The sequence below is a fragment of the Numenius arquata genome, chromosome 5 (genome assembly GCF_964106895.1).
Source record: "Numenius arquata chromosome 5, bNumArq3.hap1.1, whole genome shotgun sequence".
In the NCBI taxonomy this organism is placed as follows: Eukaryota; Metazoa; Chordata; class Aves; order Charadriiformes; family Scolopacidae; genus Numenius; species Numenius arquata.
The window spans coordinates 38,435,665-38,453,506 of NC_133580.1; the positions used below are offsets into that span (position 1 = coordinate 38,435,665).

Genomic DNA, 17,842 nt, shown 5'->3' on the forward strand with positions numbered 1-17,842 from the left:
GCTCAGATGGAGCTTATTCTGCAGATTCCTGAGCGTTTTATATATATAATTATATGAATTAACTCAGTTTTGAAATTTTATTAAAAAAAAAAAAAAAAGCAGCACAACAAAACCAGAGAACACTAGCACAAACCCCAGCAATTTATTGAGAGTAGATTTGGCCTTTTGTTCGGATACTGTTATGAAGAAAAATCTTTTTCTGTTACCCTTCGGGGGAAATAAAAAGGTCTTTGCTTATTTGGAACGAATGTTTGTAGATAATATACATTGCATATAAACAATAGGTTTGGGGGCTGTAAATAAATATATAAAAATCATACTGACCTGGTTGTTTACCTGTTTTTACTAATTGCATCAAAGAGTAACAGAACTGAAAGAAGGGAGGGCAAAACAATTTCAGCTATGTATTTAGCAGCACACTCAGCATGTGTGTAGCGACCATCCCTGTATTAGCATCCCCTTTTGTTAGTCCCGCGTCAACAGGACACCCAAAAAGTTATTTTCTGGAGCAGGAAAAGTTGTAAAAAGCTGGAACTTCTCTGTGTTCCTCTGATGTCCTTTTTCCTACAGATAAGCACCTCAGGGGCTTCTCAGTGGAGGGCATATGGTGGCTTAAGATTCTACAGCTCGTGCTCCTTTTTAAAAACAACAACAATAAGAAGCTCAAACCAAACCTGATGCTCTGGGGTGACACGTTTCTCCACTTGCACAGGTGGTCAGGGGTTCTTGCATTCCTCCATCCTGGTCTGCTCCCCTGGTGTCACCCCTTGCCTCACCCCACCTTCTTCTCTATCTGGCCCCTCTTCGTCTGCTCCCCATCTGCCTTTCTCCTTGGCAAATGTCCCTGGTGCTGGGATTTGCCCCCCTCTGCTGGATGTTCTGTGTCAATCCAGGGGATGAGCTGTAGCTGTGGGTCCCTGGGACTCATCCTTTCCTGTCCCTCCATCTGTCCCCTGCCCTGGGTGACCCTCCCTCACCTCCCCAGTGTTTCAGCAGTTCTTGCTCTTTCTCTATGGAGATGGATGGTTCAGGGTGTCAACACTTGAAATATGTTGTGAGCATGGAGAATGATGGGCTCTCTCCATTGACAGGCTGAGAGAGTTGGGGTTGTTCAGCTTGGAGAAGAGAAGGCTCCAGGGAGACGTTACTGCGGCCTTCCAGTAGTTAAAGGGGGCCTACAGGAAATATGGGGACAAACTTTTTAGCAGGGCCTGTTGTGACAGGACAAAGGGTAATGGTTTTAAGCTAAAGGAGTGTAGATTTAGATTAGATATCAGGAAGAAATTTTTCACTGTGAGGGTGGTGAGACACTGGCACATGTTGCCCAGAGAGGTGGTAAATGCCACATCCCTGGAAACATTCCAGGTCAGGTTGTATGGGGCTTTGAGCAACCTATCTAGTTGAAGATGTCCCTGCTTATTCCAGAGGAGTTGGACTAGATGACCTTTAAAGGTCCCTTTCAACCCAAACCATTCTATGATAATAGATAACTAGTTAAACTAGTTTTTTTGATACAAAGGCAGTTGCTACTAAGTGTTGAAAGTAGTTGCTGGGAATTCCTTTCCCCTCTTCTATTTCTTTCTCCCATTTCCCTCCAGTTCTGTTCACTTGTGCTTAAAAATGTGCCCTGAAATGCTAGAATTGACCTGCTGTATCAAAATTTATCACTGAGAAATTGGTGTTCAACTGATCTGCCTGAAAAAACAGAGAAATGCCATTGAGTGTGAAGTCTGGATTTGTTAGACTGTGTGCTTAATGTGATGTTAGCTGATTTTAAAAGCAATTAAAAAGTAGTTGAAAAACAGGCTTTTTTTGTTATGAAGAGGACTGTTTCTCCACATTTGTTGTTTCAACACGTCCATTCTTAGGTTGATATTTGTGTGTCTTTCCCAGGCCTGTAACATTCTCATGAAATGACTCGTGAACGTTTTCGGACATGTCATCTGCAGCCAAAAGGGAAAGCTTTGGTATAATTTGAGGTGAATCTATTAGTCAGATGAGGTTCTTAAAAATACATATCTATATATATGTATATATATCTCCAAAAAGTAGATGTTTTGTTTTGAAATGTGACTTTAACTTTTGAATGTCTTTAAAAATTGCCGTTGACATTGATTTCTGTGTCGGATCCCCTGCAGAGATCTGAACGTGTTGAATTGTGTTTGGAGCGCAGGGATGCAGAAGGGTGTGCTGCCAGCCTCCCGCCGACCACATTGGAGAATTACACTTCTAATGTAGATGGGCCTGTCCCTTTCCTTTTATAGTGGTGGGCTTTAAAGTGTGATGGGCAGAATGATCCCCTGCCCTTTCCTGCTATTCCAACCTGTGGTCTTCTCCCCTGGGGGGAAAAAAATCCAACCCAAAACAGCGGTGTGTTTCCCTTTCCACTAGTCCTGCTGTTGAATGAAGTCAGCTCTGGAGTTATTTTCCGGCACTGCTCTGGGCACGCCGATAAGCGGCGCAGGCGGGAGGTGGCCACCAGGCAGGGTGATGAGCACAGCCCCGCAGGAATGTGGCTGTTCTGCTTTTGGGGCCAGGCCGGGGCTCGGAGCAATTCGGCAGCTTTTGTGGGGTGCAGAGCAGAAGCTGGACGTGTTGTAAGCAGGGGCCTGTTCCTGGGGCTGCTGGGGAGGGGTGTGCAGGGATGCGCTGACGTTACCCCCGTGCTCGGGAGCGGGCTCAGGGCCTGCTGAGTTCATTAGCTGAGGCTCGGCTTCAGCCATCCCGGGTCCAGGCTGAAGGAATGGGACGGCAGCCCTGGGATCCCTGCTCCTGCTCTCACAGGGCTTTTCCCATTTCCTGACTAGTAGAGAGTTGGCTGTGATCATTGTCTGAGCAGCAGTCGTACAGTACGATTTTAAGAACCGGTGCTACAGCACGGCCTTGTCCACCCAAACTGAATGAAATGCCGTCTCCTACCTCCACAGCTGCATTTGCAGCTGGGGCCTTGGGTGCCCGCTGCAGAGAGTGAGGGCAGAGAGGAAAAGAGCTGGCGCTGCTGGAGCTCCCGAGAAGGAAGATCGGTAATATTTGGAGAGCTGCTGCCAGTTACACCAGTTGGCACAGAGGAGCACTCATCTTCTTGCCCTTCTCGGTAAAGGTTTTTCTGGTGGGAAAAGGTATTTCAGCAGTGCCCGTAAGATGCTAGAAACTTAAGCGGTAATGGGGTTCAAGGTGATACTGTAGTGCATAAACCACTGGTTTAACTTTAATTTTGCTAAATACGTGTGTGCATATAAAAAACAGGATCTGAGGACCCTTAAGAAATGTGCCTTACCCCAAAGGCTTTTACTCTAGTAGTAATTTTAATTTGTGTGTGTCTACAACAGCAATACTCAGACTTTCCTTCTGGGTATGTCTCTGCGACTGACTTTTGGAAGGGGAAGAAGGTGCTGGTTGCTGCGGTGTTTCTCGGAATGGAGCAAGAGTTGGCTGGGGCAGAGACAAGGTGGTTGGAAGGAGACTGTCGGTCACCCAGACTTTGTAGTTCTGCATCATCTGTTCTTTGACTATTTTCTAGCAGCTCCCCAGAAACGCTACCTGGATATATTGCATTCCTCCTGCTACAGCATGAGGGAGTTTCCTTCCTTGTATGAGAAATGTTTTCATAATAATAAACCTGATTTTTTCTGACTGGTAATAAATTATGATGTCTCTATTGGTTTGGAATATAACAACAGAATTATTGTAGGTACTTTAATATATTAAAGGTGTAATGTTACAGAACTACATTTTTAAATTGGGGACCAATTAACTGTACTACCACACATTATGCAAAGCAGCTGGATAACTAATGAGACCACAATCATCCCTCCCTTCTCAGACTCATCCTTGCTAGGATGCTTATTAGTATCATCCAGCAAAGATGAAACTGGTTCTGGCTATGTATCACGCAGACTGCTTCTGGGGAAGTTTTAAACAGCATAGCACTGGGTACGCCAGATGTAATGAACAATTGCTGGGCTTGTTTTTTACCATGGTGGTTGTTGGGACTTGTGGAGGGCAAGTTTTAATTGAGAAAGTGGTGAAGATATCCTGGGATTTCTGTCTATGGTATAGATTGACTCATGTTGAAATAAGTTAAAAGTGTGCTAGAACTGATGGGAACTTTATTGTGAATTTTCCTGGGGCAAAGGAAAGATGTTGATGTGTATGTTTCACGTTATTTCTTACTCTCTTTTGCATATAAGAAATGAGTTGGCTTTTGCATTGAAGCCACAGCTAGGCAAGCACTTTTTTTGATGTCGGCTTTTGCCCAGGCTGCTATTTACTCCTCTACCCCTGCATCTCTCAGGTGTGCCTTATACCAGTGCTTGTGTGAATGTTGAATTGGCAAGACTGGGGATCTGCTTCATGCTGACGTAATTTTCATTGCCCTGGACGCTTTTAAGCTGTTTTCACTCTGTAGTTAACTGCGTAGCCCCATAAACAGGTGTATCAGCATGTCTGGGGGGTTATGTGCGAGGAAGGGAGGTTGTCCAAGCCAGCGTTGCCTCTAAAATGGGACCCTTCTCACACTGTACTTTTATTGGCATGAGCTTTCCAGCATGTGCTGTTTCATGGAAACCTTCTTAAAAGATCAGTCTTATGGCAGCAAGAGAAATGTATGAAAAGGCTTGGAAATAGAGTGTGTTAAGAATATAAAGAGTCAGAGCCTGTAACGTATCTTCCTTCCCTGCAAAGTGTAGCAGCATCATGGCCACTAAATGTTAATTGTGGCTTCTTTTCCCTTTTTCTTTCAGCTTCTCAGCAAAGATGCCTCCAAATGGGAAGGCCTTACATTTTCACCCTTCAGTTCTGCATTTTGGAATGCAGTGAGTATCTTACATTATTGTTATTTTGATTAATAACCAAGTGGGGAGAAACAATTGTACTGGGCTACATTTGGGTAAAGAGCATTAGCTAAGATCATGCCATTCTCTGAGAGAAATAGTAAGTAAGTAATTGCCACGGAGCTGGAATTGTGTTTCTTGCCTTGCAGTACTTTGTAAATGAAAATCAACATAGTTCTAGGAAGGAGGAAAAGGGAATAAGGAACCATAACACATTCTGGGTACATTTCAGGTGTTTCTGCATGTATGTCAAATCAGTTCTTCATGCTGGTTGTCCGTTTCTTGAGAAATTGCCTTCCTAGTGGAGGGGAAGCTTGTTGCTTCCTTAAACTTCTGAAAATAAAATCCTGAAAGTTCTAGGCAAAACATCCTGGTAGAATACTTGAGATTTTATTTAGTTTTAGTTCTCCTCTAAGAAAACCTTAAAAATTATTCCCAAAGGATAATCAGCCTTTGGTCTAATAGTAACTGAAAAGAAACATGGTCCCCTTGTGAGTTAAAAGAAAGTTTCAGAGGACACACAGAATGAATGTATAAGATGTTGGGTTTTAGGATATGTTAGCTAAAGCAAAAGCCTTATAAGAATCATTGCTTTAGCTGACAAAACTTTAAATTTTTTTATTAAAAACTTGTCCCTCATAAGGTTGTGTTTTTTTTTTTGTTAAACTCGTGGTGATTCAAATGAGTTTTGGCTAAGTGCATCTCTCATATCCCAGTGTTACTTATTTGTCTTTGTATACTAAAGGGCAAAATTTATTTGGCGTGTTTCCAAAGAATAGTTACAACTAGGAAATTGTTGCGTATCAACACGTTTTAGAGTGGTTTGTGTTTGTTGCTTTTTTATGTGTTGCCTGTGCTTATAAAGTGAGTAATTTCTTTCTCTTTTTTTCTTCTTCCTTTTAGATTACTGGGGTTACCCAGTGCTAAAATGCTGCATGCCTACAACCCTAGTAGAGATAGAGAAGTTGTAGTGAATTCAGTGTTTACAGCTACTAGACAGTTTCATGTGTCTCCTGCTCATAGCCGGGTGAGTGTTGATGTACTTTTGGAAACTATGTAATGGCCAAGTGCCAAGCCTTCGTGCTTCCTTTGGCCTAAGCTTTTAATTCTCTGTTTTCTCTTCGTGCTTTTTTGTAGGACCTCCAACTTTTTTCTGTTTTGCTAGCATTTTTTTTTTTTTTCTCATTTCTACTTAGACTGGTAAGGGAGAAGACATCCAAAACCTACAGTAGGAAATGTGTTTTGCAGTAACACAGAAAGAGAAGAATTTTTCAGTGTTAAAGAGGGTGTTTAAACCTCATTCTGCTCTATGCAGCATTATGCAGTAATCCACAGGCATGTGGGTGTTTTACAGCCTTGAATTTTCAGTCTTTTGAATGGTCTTGTATATTCCTTAAAGAAAGCTGCAGTGAAATGTTTTATGCATTTTGTATTGCAATTATAAGCGTAATTGCCTTATGATCTAAGACCATTATTTTAGCTCTGAATTTTTTTAATGATGTATAACAATATAACGCATGTTAAGAATGACTCACTGTGATCTCAGTTTGATGAAGCCCAGATTTTATCCTCTGCTGATGTGCAAAGGGTTTTTATTATGCTTTCATCTGATTTGTGTTTTTCCTATGGCTGAATGGGTATTATAACAACGACATAAATGTCATTGTTTTCTCAGTTAGACCTATTTGGTTACTAATGATGTTGCCCAAGTTCAGCTTTGATTCATTCGACTCTATATCACAGTGGGGATTGATTCACTTTGTAATAGGTACCTAAATGCGGGAAGTGTTTTTGTGCACGCAGTGGCTGTCGTGGCTGCATAATTAACGTCTCATGCAAAAAGGAGTCTTGACTGATGAGGCCTGAGCTAGCTGAGAAGCTCCAGCCTTAATATGGCAAGTTGCTGCGTGGTCTCAGGTCTCCCCTGTAGTAAGAGTTGTGGAGACAGGAAACTTCTCGGGGCTGAGGTTCTGCTTAGTGGGATCTACGGATAGGGGTGTACGTGTGGGAGTGTCTGTTGGGCCGTGCGACTGAACGGTGGGTGTCGTGATCAGTGGCACTGAGCAAGCAAGATTCTTTGTGTTCTCTGCAGGTGATTCCAGCGATGGGAAAAATTTCTTTCAGAGTACTCTTCCTGCCAACAGAAGAAGGCAGTATTGAAAGCTCATTATTTATAAATACCTCATCTCATGGAGTACTTTCATATCAGGTAACTACTCTTATTTTTAGCTCAAGTTTTGGATTTACTTGTGTTTTAAAAAGTGATTTTCGTATATCTTGAACTTAGAGACTTTCAAAGTTCATTGAATTCCTGATACAAATCAGGTGGAGTACTGTTTACAATTCATTGCTTTTACCAGACCTTGCTAGTCTCATGATGCCTCGTACAAGTATATGGTTAAAATTACTACTACTAGTGGGGCTACTACTACTAGTAGAAATAAAACTAAGTGTATTTGTATATGTGTACTTACAAGATCATGGTCCTGTCATTACTAGGTGGTTTCATATAGTACTGCAGTCTAGACTGCACTGTCCTGGAATGCATTTGTCATGAAAAACCTATTTAGGAAATATTTCGGGTGTTTTTCAGCTGCTCTGCAGGATTTTATGTAAACACATCGGGGATGTAGCACAGGGTGAGAGTATTAGGCCCTTAAAACATGAATGTTGAAGTAGTGGTTGTGCATCAAAGCCGTCTATTGTCTGATTAACTAGTGAATTCATGCAAGTCTTAAGCTTTTTTTTTATTTTTATAAGGGACATCAAATACTCCAAATCCTTTACTTTTATTAATTTGTTAAAGAAAAATCTAACTTTGGTGATTTAAAAGCAATGCCAGCTTTAATCAACCATCTAGCTATTCCATTCCTGTACTTCGGTACTGTGTTGGAAAACAAAGCTCCTTAAGTTGAAGCATAGGTAAGTTCAATTGAAATACATGTTTTTTAATAAAAATGTTGCATTTATTTAGTATTTATTAGAGGTAATGCAACATTTGGCAGGAACTTTTCCTCAAGGATGAGGCAAGAGTGCTTTATAGAGTGACTGACGTTTTCCTTTTGGCATCTCTCCTCACACTCACTCCTGATTTATTGCCTGGTCAGCTCAGCCAGGGCCTTATATCAACAAGTTGTGGGGAAGCAGCTGTCAGTGCCACCAAGAAATTTATCTCCCATTTGGACTACTGCTGAAATCAGTAAGAGACTGGTTTTCACGTGCAGTTTCACCAGCCACCTGAAGCAGAGGAAGTAGCTACCCGTGATTCAGCTTGCATTAGGTTTAAGGATTTCAAAATTGGGCATAACTTGAATGGTTGATGCACAGTTACAGTGCTCTTGAGAGCCCCAAAGCCTTGAAAAATGTTTGATGTTGCTAATGCATTTATGCAAGAGTATGTTCAGAAGATTCACCCAAATGGAGAAGAGGTACTATTATAGTCAAATGTACTTTTAAATGCCTCCATAAAAAAATAATAGCATATTTCCTTTGTTCGGATATTTCTGTCTGTAGTCAGAGATCTTCAGTGAACATAGAATGCGTTGTATTGTCCTCTTAATTAAAAACATGTATTTTTTTCTATTTAAAAAAACTAATAAATCTTTGCATACAAGTGGAAAACCCCAAGGCATTTTTCTTAACCTCTAATGATTTTTTTCCCCCGGTTATCTGGCATCTCATTGTCATAAACTGATCTTGGTGGAGCTGAATATGAATGCAGTAAAAACATGCAACTTGCAAATCTTATAGTGCTCTGAAAACTGAAGACTTTAAAAAACACAAAATGATCGAAAATTGTTCTACTCAATTTTTAAGGCAAAGCCATTGAATTCAGTACAGAATCATAGAATGGTTCGGGTTGGAAGGGACCTTAAAGATCATCGAGTTCAACGCCCCTGCCATGGGCAGGGACACCTCCCACTAGAGCAGGTTGCTCAAAGCCCCATCCAGCCTGGCCTTGAACACTTCCAGGGATGGGGGCATCCACAACTTCTCTGGGCAACCTGTTCCAGTGCTTCACCACCCTCACAGTAAAGAATTTCTTCCTAATATCTAATCTAAATCTCCCCTCTTTCAGTTTAAAACCGTTACCCCTCATCCTATCACTTCACTCCCTGATAAAGAGTCCCTCCCCATCTCTCCTGTAGGCCCCCTTTAGGTACTGGAAGGCTGCTATAAGGTCTCCCTGGAGCCTTCTTTTCTCCAGGCTGAACAACCCCAAGTCTCTCAGCCTGTCAGTATGTAACTGGACAATAACAAAGTTTTTTCCAGAAATTACTGCACTGCCAAATTGTGATATGTGTGTTGTAATTATCTGAAGAATAGTAAGAGTGTTTAGATACTTTCTTTTTGAGATAATCTGATGCTGTGCTGGTGAGTGCTTTGTTTTGTTTTTGTAATAGTGCCAGAATGAGTGCAGATGCTAAAGTGCCATCTATGTGTATAGTTACTTTCCACACTGGAACTTCATAGCTATAAATTGTCTTATAAAAGAATCAAATGTGAAAAACCAACCTCTTTCTTGGGAAGATTGTTATGATTAGCAAAATAGTTTTATATGTTATGGTGATAACTGAAATACTAGATATTGATGTCATGACCCTTTTTTTAACACCAGGTTTTTGGAACGGGAACTCTGACGTCTTCTCCAGAAGAACCTAGGGTGCAGCTAACAAACACCTACTTACTGCTTCCACACATTCAGAACATCCAGGCATCACACACACTGGTACAGTATACATTTCGAATGGAGATGAAACATAAATCTGCTTAGACATAAAAGGTTTTTGTCCTCAGGTTGTTGGGATGCAAGGAATGTTAACAAAAAGTCCAAGTACCAGTGACTGCAGGAGAGAGGTTGCAAGATACAGGGCTGCTGTGATCAGCTGGTGTTCTGGCTTTATGAGACAGTCTTTGGCATTTAAACTATTCCCACTTGTTCTCGTTCATGCTTCTGTGGTGTGCTGTCCTCTCAGTTGCGCTGACAAAAGTATTTGTGAGACCCTGCTCTGAACTAAACTGGAGAATTGTTCTGTCCTGAAAAAAACCCCAACTTTGTACTGTAAAGCTGGGGGGGTGGGAAGGGCTGTTTTGGTTTGTTCTGGTTTTTACTTCAGACCCATTCCCCATGCCAGTTCACAGCAGGGCTGCACCAGCAGTTTGCCATGGTTAAAAAGCATGGCATGCTGCATGGATGAGGATGAGAACTGGGAGTCAGGCTGGAGTGTCCCCTCCTGCGCGTATCATCAGTGCTGAAGATACCAGCTTTGCTTACCTCAGATTCACTAAAGCAGGGGGAGATGTGGAGGATACAGCAAGGTGGATTTACAGGGCATAGCTATTTCAATTGAAAGAAGCTTTAATGATTTCTCTCATTTGGTTGTGGTTGCAGTTATTTTTATAGTCTTCTAGGCTGTAGAGAACCTTTCAAGTGAATAGCTAACTGAGAAAATTGATCTTTCAAACTTCCCTTTCTATTTTACACAGGTTTATTTTTTTTCAAAAACATATTTGAAATATCTTATAGCACTTAACAGAATTCAATCTTTTATCTAAACATAAGCTGCATTGATTGCCTTCATGATGTCTTCTGTTCTACCTGAGAAAAATTCTTAGCTCAGATTGTATTTTTCAGTCTGCTACATATATGTTAGGTTATGTGGCACTTACCTCTACCTGAGAATAATGCAACAATTTCCTTCTCTTCCTTTCTTTTCCTCTGTACCGGTTCCTGTCCTGTAATCACTCAGGTGTGCTTGCTGCTGGGCATACACAGACTCTTGTGAAGGAACCAAAAATCTTCAGGTTTTATAATTTGGAGTGCTAGGGGTAGAACTGAGAAGGGGTTTTGGGCTGCTGTTCAGGACGTGCCTCTGCATCTTTGAATCTAGCTCAATGGGTTGTTGTCAGATATTGTCTGAAGTTTGGATGCACACTCTGCTGCTTTGCAGTTCTGTCCCAGTTCCTGAGGAGAAAAGTTTCGGGGAGCATTTGACATTTTCCTTACTGCATAGCGAGGAACATTTTCCTATGCTTTATTTCTCTGGAGTACAAGCTTGAGGTCATGTTGTCGGTGCAGCATGGTATCACCTGGTACCAACCTTGTTGTACGGCATGAGTTGTGAGAGAGTGTTGACTCAGTTCTCCTAGCTCTGGGTGCAATTTTCCTGAGCCTGGCTAGAATTGGGGAATTACTCTTCAGTTCACTGAACATCACCGATTTGGGCAGAAATGCTGCAGCAGTGGATCGGGTTCCTCAGCTGTTGAAGATGGTAGACAAGATCTAAGTACTGAAGAGGAGCTTATGGTTCGAGTTTGGGTTCCTTTTAGAAAAATGTTGTTCTACAGATAGCTGTCCTCTCCAGAAGTGCCTCCTTCAATCTCCCCTACTAATATTCTGATCCAGATCCCATAAAAATTAGTATGATTCTGTTTTGTCCAGTTTAATTTAGGCTCAGAAGCTGTGGAAGAGTGACTACATATGTGCAAACTTAAGGATACATAACTATTAAACATAAAGTGGAGATCTTAGTGAAAATGCTTTTAAACCAAACCAGTCATACTCACTCAACTGTGCACATTTGCTTTCCCCTGTTAATTTCTAACTGAAGGAAAATACCAGTGTAAGCTCAGGAGAGCGTAAGCCTCGTATACACATCCCTTGTTATCCTGGGATGAATGAGTTTTAACCTTGGGCAGCAATGTCTAGTTTGATACGCAGAAGGTATCCCTGCCTCTGAAGTCTGCTGATACTGCTTAGAAACCTGTCAGAAAGCTCACCGAGTGCTACATGGTGTGTGTCTATTTTCTGCCTCTGTTGTCTCCTCTTTTAAAGGTGGTTGTGTTTAAGTCGTTTGGTAATACTGACATCCTTGATCATCAAGGCCAGAAAGGTAACGTGATTTAGTCCCATCATGTGCTGGTGAAATGGCTTCTCAGAACTGCTGGAGGTGTTATTACCATAACCCCAGATACTTGTTCTTTGATGGTTGGAAACCTACACCTGACTTCCAATCTGAATTGCTTTGTGGCTGGTTTACATTTGTTTGTTAAGATAATGCATTTAGTTTATATAATTCCTCCTGTTTCTGGTGCTTTTACTGAGAAGCATTTGTAGGTGGCATCGCATCTTTCAGCTTTCTCTTTGCCAAGCCGAGCAGTCCATGCTCTGTAGTATCTTCTTCAGTGGTGGCCTGCTCATTTCTTAACCAAACTGAAAACCCCTTTCTGCAGCTTCTCCAATTTGTAAAAATGTCTTTTGAAGGTGCACGGCCAGAATTGTGCATAGGGATATGGATGAAATTTTGCCTCTTACAGAGTATATATCTTGGAAATATGAGATATCCCTGGGGATTATAGATGAAAGGTTACCTCTACAGTAGGTTTGCGATAGGTTTGTGTTTGCATTTTTTTGGTGGCAAATGAACTTCCATTGATTTTGTGGACTTTTTTTTATCCTTTAATAGGCAAAGGTATGCAGGCCTTTCTTTTCTCTCCATCGTTCCCCCAGGATTTTTTTAGCAGAAAATCTTGTGATTAACAAGAAAAGAAAAAGAAAGACAAAGTTGCATTTTCTACTGTTGAATTTCTCCCTCCTGTTACTCTTTTCAAAGTTTCAGCTTTCAAAGGGTTCAGGATCAGCGTGCTCTGGCTGTGGTCCTGGATACCAGGATTTCTGGGCTCCTGGCTCGCTTGTCCAGAGGAAAGAAGAAGCTGTGTCCAACACTGTGAATTCATAGTATGTCCACGTGGCCATTCAGCAGCGGCTAGTTACCACTAAGCCGTAACAGATGGTGGAGCCCATATAGGTCATCTTTGTTTACCCAGCTTCTGGATGTAGTCTTTGCTCCAGTTGCCTGTTTTTTGGCATTGTTTAGTATTTGGATGGCACTAACAGGGCAGTTACATGACTGCCTCGTTGTGTTCTAAATGCTTGACAAACACACTGGAAATGTCAATGGAGGAGTGACCTGCAGGGCGGAATGTCTTATCGTAGGAGACACAGGCATCACTTTGCTGGCTGCCCACAGGAGTTTGGGGTTTATGAACCAACGACATGGGAAATACTGCAAGTACTGGCAGGAACCCAAGACTCCTTAAGCTGTGTTTTGTGCTGGTGGGCGGAGGATCAGCGAAGCAAATGTGTGCAAGTGTGGTGCTTGGGTGTGGAAAAGGAAGGTAGTAGGATGGTAGAGTTTCCTTGGTGTGCCATCCTGATAACTGCCTGCAAAAAACTGATGAAACTCTGCTGAATCATTATTACAGGGACAGCATATTAACAGCTCTCAGAGTGGAAATAACTCTTCAGGGCCAGGGACTGTCCAGGACAGAAAATTTGAAGTATCAGCCCAAGGAAGAAGGGAAGGCTTTTTCAATGTTTGGGTTTTTTTTTAATTGTACTATAGTCAAACTCCAAGAAGTGGTTTGAACCCTGCAGTTCTGATAATGATGCAAGAATATCTCTGTAAAAATCTTGTATAGAGCCATGTCTGATTGATAGGGCAGCTAAGGCAGAATGAGGAATTCTCCTCCTAAAAGTGACCTCAGGTCTGTGGATGCTTGGTGGCTGTTGAGCTGGCCTGTACCAGCTGTCCTGTTGGTGCTCTGTCTCTCTTTCGATGAATTATTTCCTAAGCAATCACCTGCTGTTCTATCCCCCCAGCGAGAATCCTAGACCTTCGCCAGGAGTGCAGGGCTCCTTGCAGGTCAGGTTCAGGTTTTCAGGGTTTTTTTTTGAAAAAGGCCTCTGTTTCTTTAAAATTTAAGTGTAAGAACTTACCAAAACCGCTAAGAATTTCATTTGTGTGGCTTCTATCAGACTTCTCTCTTCAGTTCATATAGGATTTGTGGGTGCTGAGTGTGTGTGTACATGCAAGTATGTATGCACATGTGTACCTACAAAATAGATACAAAATAGAGTAGCAGGTAATGAAGTGGCAGTGATTGTACCGCTCTGCAGCGCTCTTGCTAACTTTCCCCTTGTGCTGTGCCTCTCCTTTTCTGTTCTCCTCTGGTGCAATCATAGGCTGCGTAACAGCTCTCTGCTCTGATTCATAGGCAGTGATATTTACAGTGTAAACAGAGTGCTTGTGCTGCTGGGAGATGTGAACATGGTCCTGCGTTTGTCTTCTTGGATACTCTGCTTCTGACTGTTTTCTTTTCAGATGCTTTATCTTCTCTTTATGGTTAACACAGCCATCCTACCAGTGTTGTAAGATAGAAGGCATGACAGTTATGCATCTATTGTCTGCCTTAGATAAAGGAAAACCCTTTTGCTTTTCTGAAGATAGCTTCACAAAGAGAAATAAAGAATCCCCATAGAAAACAGATCAACATCAAATACAACCCAGTAACGCTTTCCCCCCCTCTGTGCGTGTTACATTAGCAGCTTCAATTTTAAGGTGCCAGCAGCTTCCCATATAGAGCTATGCCAGGTCAAGAAGTTTAAAAAAAATTGGAAAAATATGATTTAGCTGATTATTTTTTTTTAATAGGAGTGTGGGGTCTTAAACTACTTTGAACTACAATGGCATTGAATAGGTCTGACAACTCCTTATTTAGGACCATGAAAGCGATTCTCAAGAATCACTGAGAAGGGGAGTCAAAGCATCAAGGTTTATCTAACCAGAGGACTGACCCCCAAAGTTGTATAATCTTACTGCCTCGTTAAAACACCACTAGCAGTCGTGGCCATGAGAAGTTAGTATGTGGTGCATGTTTTGGAATCAAATGGGTTTTTTCTGCTCTCAAAATTTGATGAGGACAAAAGCGTTTGTAAAAAAGAAAGGAGGTGGCAGGGGTTCGCATCTGTGGAGAGCTGCGCTGGCAGGGTTTGGGTCGCCACTAACCACCTTTGCAGAGGTTACATCGCCCTCTTGTGTGAAAGCCCAGTCATTTCGGTATGAAATCCAGTTGAATCGGGAATGCAGAATGTATACTGACTTCCTTTTGGCTGTGCTTTTATAAAACTGGACCTGTGAGATGCCAAGCATGTGATAAATCTAAACTCTGTGTCTGTGCATTGACACCTTTAGAAACTTGAACCTGCAGATACCCCACTCAGATATTTAGTTCAGTATCACAGGAGAAACTGGGGGGAGTTCCACATCAGTGCTGTAATTAAAGCACTGATAGAGTGACAGGTCTCTCATTCTGAATTTTTTTTTTTTTTTAATTTAGAATCAAAATATACTGGCTGAGGAGTTTGTGCAAGCAATTTGGCAGTCAAGATTTCCAGATAGCTTTCATGAACTATGCTTGGTTTTGTTGGTGCCATTGCGCTGTTAGACACATTAGTTAGATTGTTTTACAAGCTGGCACAATCAATGTCATATTTTCTTTTCTTTTCCCTTTCCAATCAATAAAAAGGCTAAACCAATATTTTCTGTCTGTCCATTTTGGCATGAAGCCTACCTAGCAGGCCATGTCCAAGAAGCATTATGTTCTTGGCCTAGCAGCTATATTTCACTATCCAATCAGCAAAGAAAATATACAGAAAACAAGGAAAGAAGCTTTTATATTATACAAAAAAGACTCTATTGAATACACTTTATTGACATTTGAAAGTTTTATCAGGGTTACTCATGTTGATGCTGTATAAATATTTAATACTTGTGTATAATAATAGTTTGATAAGTAGGTAGCTATTGATGGAGTTCCTGAGAGCTGGAGGTTGATTACTTGCCTACTGTACAAGTAATTGTATTTTTAAAAAATTCCTTACGTTGCTGTGTCATGCATATGCAGAAACAGCTCTATTATTTTTGTAGGTTGTGGTGTGTGAATTGGATTTATATGATAACATCTTCTGAAGCAATGTGCTTGAAGTTTTCTGCACTTTTCTTTCTTGCAGGCAGAGACTATGAATGCCAGCCTCTTACGTGTTCACCTTGAATGCAGTTTACCTAATGATGCATATCAGCAAGTTAAGGTATGTTTTATTACCATTTTATATCTATTTAAGTCGTCTTATTTTAATCCAAGTTTAGAGGGGCACTTTACAGAGCTCTAGAAGTTTCAGCAACAATGCAATTTCCAATGTCTCAGGCTAAAGGAAAATCGTGCTTTTAGCTATCCTTTTATTAAATCATGCCCTGTGGTATAGATTAATGTCACACGCATCACACTATGACCTTTAGGAAAGGGGGAGATGGAAAAAGACTCCCCCCCCCAAAAAAACCACCCCAAACCAACCCAACAGGCTAAGTGTTTTAATGTGCAGGTGTTGTATTACTTTGGTGGAGCACAAAAGCGAATTATATTCCTGTAATTTCCTTTCTCCAGAAACGTTTCCCAAGTTTCTGGCTCATATTGACGAAAGGGCTGGGAGGCTGCAGCCAGGGCTGTCTGGGCCATGTGCTCGGCAGCCTTTGAAGGTGGCCTTGGCATTGGGCAAACTGAGGAGGGGCGAGCTCATTCGCCGAGCAGCAAGTAGGTCACCTCCTTCTCCTGGGCAGTGCCATCCAAATCCCCTCTTCCCCCCTCTCCTCAATTGTCCTCACACAGTAAATGGGTGTTGGTTTGTGGTGCCGATGGTACTTGGTGGGGTGTTCTGTTGGGTCAGACACATAGGCCCACGCTGCGCTCTGTGGCACCTTTCTTTCATCAAGTGTGACGAGGCCTAGGCTGCACAGCTGTTTTTGTGTACGTCACACACCACTGTGATCCTGCGCGGGTTTACTCCCATGTTTGATTTGTGTGTTGCCTTGGTGAATAAGGCTGGGCTTGGGGATGCACCTGAGCCCTTGAGATGGCATGTCGTACAGCTGCCCGCTCTTTGATGGCAGCTTCCCAAGGGCATACCATCCCTGTGCTCCACAGTGGCCTCCTCTCCTTCTGCCCTTTGCAGCCATTTCAAGCACTGAGGGTTTCTTTGATGCTGTGTGAGTGGTGAACTGGCATCCCATTCCCCACTCTCCCTGTGTCTCCTTCAGATTATCTGAAGGTATTTCACTGCCGCTTCATGAGAGCACTTCACATGCCAAGTCTGGAGGCTTTCCCCTCCTCCTTCTCCTGAGCAAATTAGTCCTCTTGGTAGGGCACCGGAGCCCGAGTTTAGTGGTCTTCATGGTGTGATGCAGGATAAATTTATGTTACTCACTGTTGATTGTCTAGTTTTGTTTTGCTTTGTTGGCTTTAGTTTATTGCAAAATGGTGTCCGTGTCTTTGTAGTTGCTAAGACTCAGCTGTCTTGACAGCAGCCACTACGTAGAGAAGGAAATAAGATCCTATTTGTATTTATCTGAAGTATTCTAGCCAGGCAACAGTGTTTTCTATTAAGAATTGTACATGTATGTTTGTTTTTTTAAAATTACTTCAGTGAGAAATGGAGACAAAAAACACAGGATTTGGAAAAATTAACTATAAACAGACCAGTGAACATGAACTGTCTTCCTACCATTAAGACACATGCATCAGTCTGTTTATGGCACATTTTATTGAAGGCAGAGGATTTAACAAAGGAAACTGTTTTGCAGTCCCTGAGGTGAGACTGACTAAGACAGTTTATAAATTTGCATTCTTTCAAGGTTCAGTGTCCTTTTTAGTTGTTTTTCGTCTTTGTTTTTGCTGTGCTGTCTGTACCTGCACTGTCTTTGGTTTCTACTGAGATTTTAGCAGAGGTCCTAATTACTCCTGTTTTGACAGCACTTTGGTGCTGGAAACCTTGTCTGTTAGATAATAACTTTGATTAACTTCTCGAGATACCTTACTGTAATGAATTTTTTTCTGTTCCCTCCCCCACCACACACACACACTGTATCCCCTTGTCTTGCTCCAGAGTTGCTGTTTTATGTCCGATGACCCAGTGCTGCTAGAAATGAGCTTAACGGTAAGAATGGAAAATGCCCAACAAGATTTTGTGGAGCACAGACAATACTTACTGGAGAATCTTTTTGTAGCTTATGTAGCGATGGAAAAAACGAAGACCTTGGGTAAGTCCTAAATATGACTGTTAATTGTAATAGAACTTGGTTTTATACATAAGTTGTAATTTGATGTGCTAAGTTGAA

The 17,842-nt window shown here is 41.8% G+C and overlaps 1 protein-coding gene across 1 annotated transcript in view; it reads left to right on the forward strand.

Moving 5' to 3' along the window:
• Positions 1–17,842, forward strand: part of TMEM131L (transmembrane 131 like) — an 84,269-nt gene that overhangs the window by 31,894 nt on the left and 34,533 nt on the right. Inside the window, exons 4-9 of the mRNA XM_074147581.1 lie at positions 4,743–4,814; positions 5,736–5,859; positions 6,925–7,041; positions 9,451–9,561; positions 15,685–15,762; positions 17,611–17,764. Of these exons, the coding sequence (XP_074003682.1) occupies positions 4,743–4,814; positions 5,736–5,859; positions 6,925–7,041; positions 9,451–9,561; positions 15,685–15,762; positions 17,611–17,764 (656 nt within the window). The remainder of the gene's footprint in view (positions 1–4,742; positions 4,815–5,735; positions 5,860–6,924; positions 7,042–9,450; positions 9,562–15,684; positions 15,763–17,610; positions 17,765–17,842) is intronic.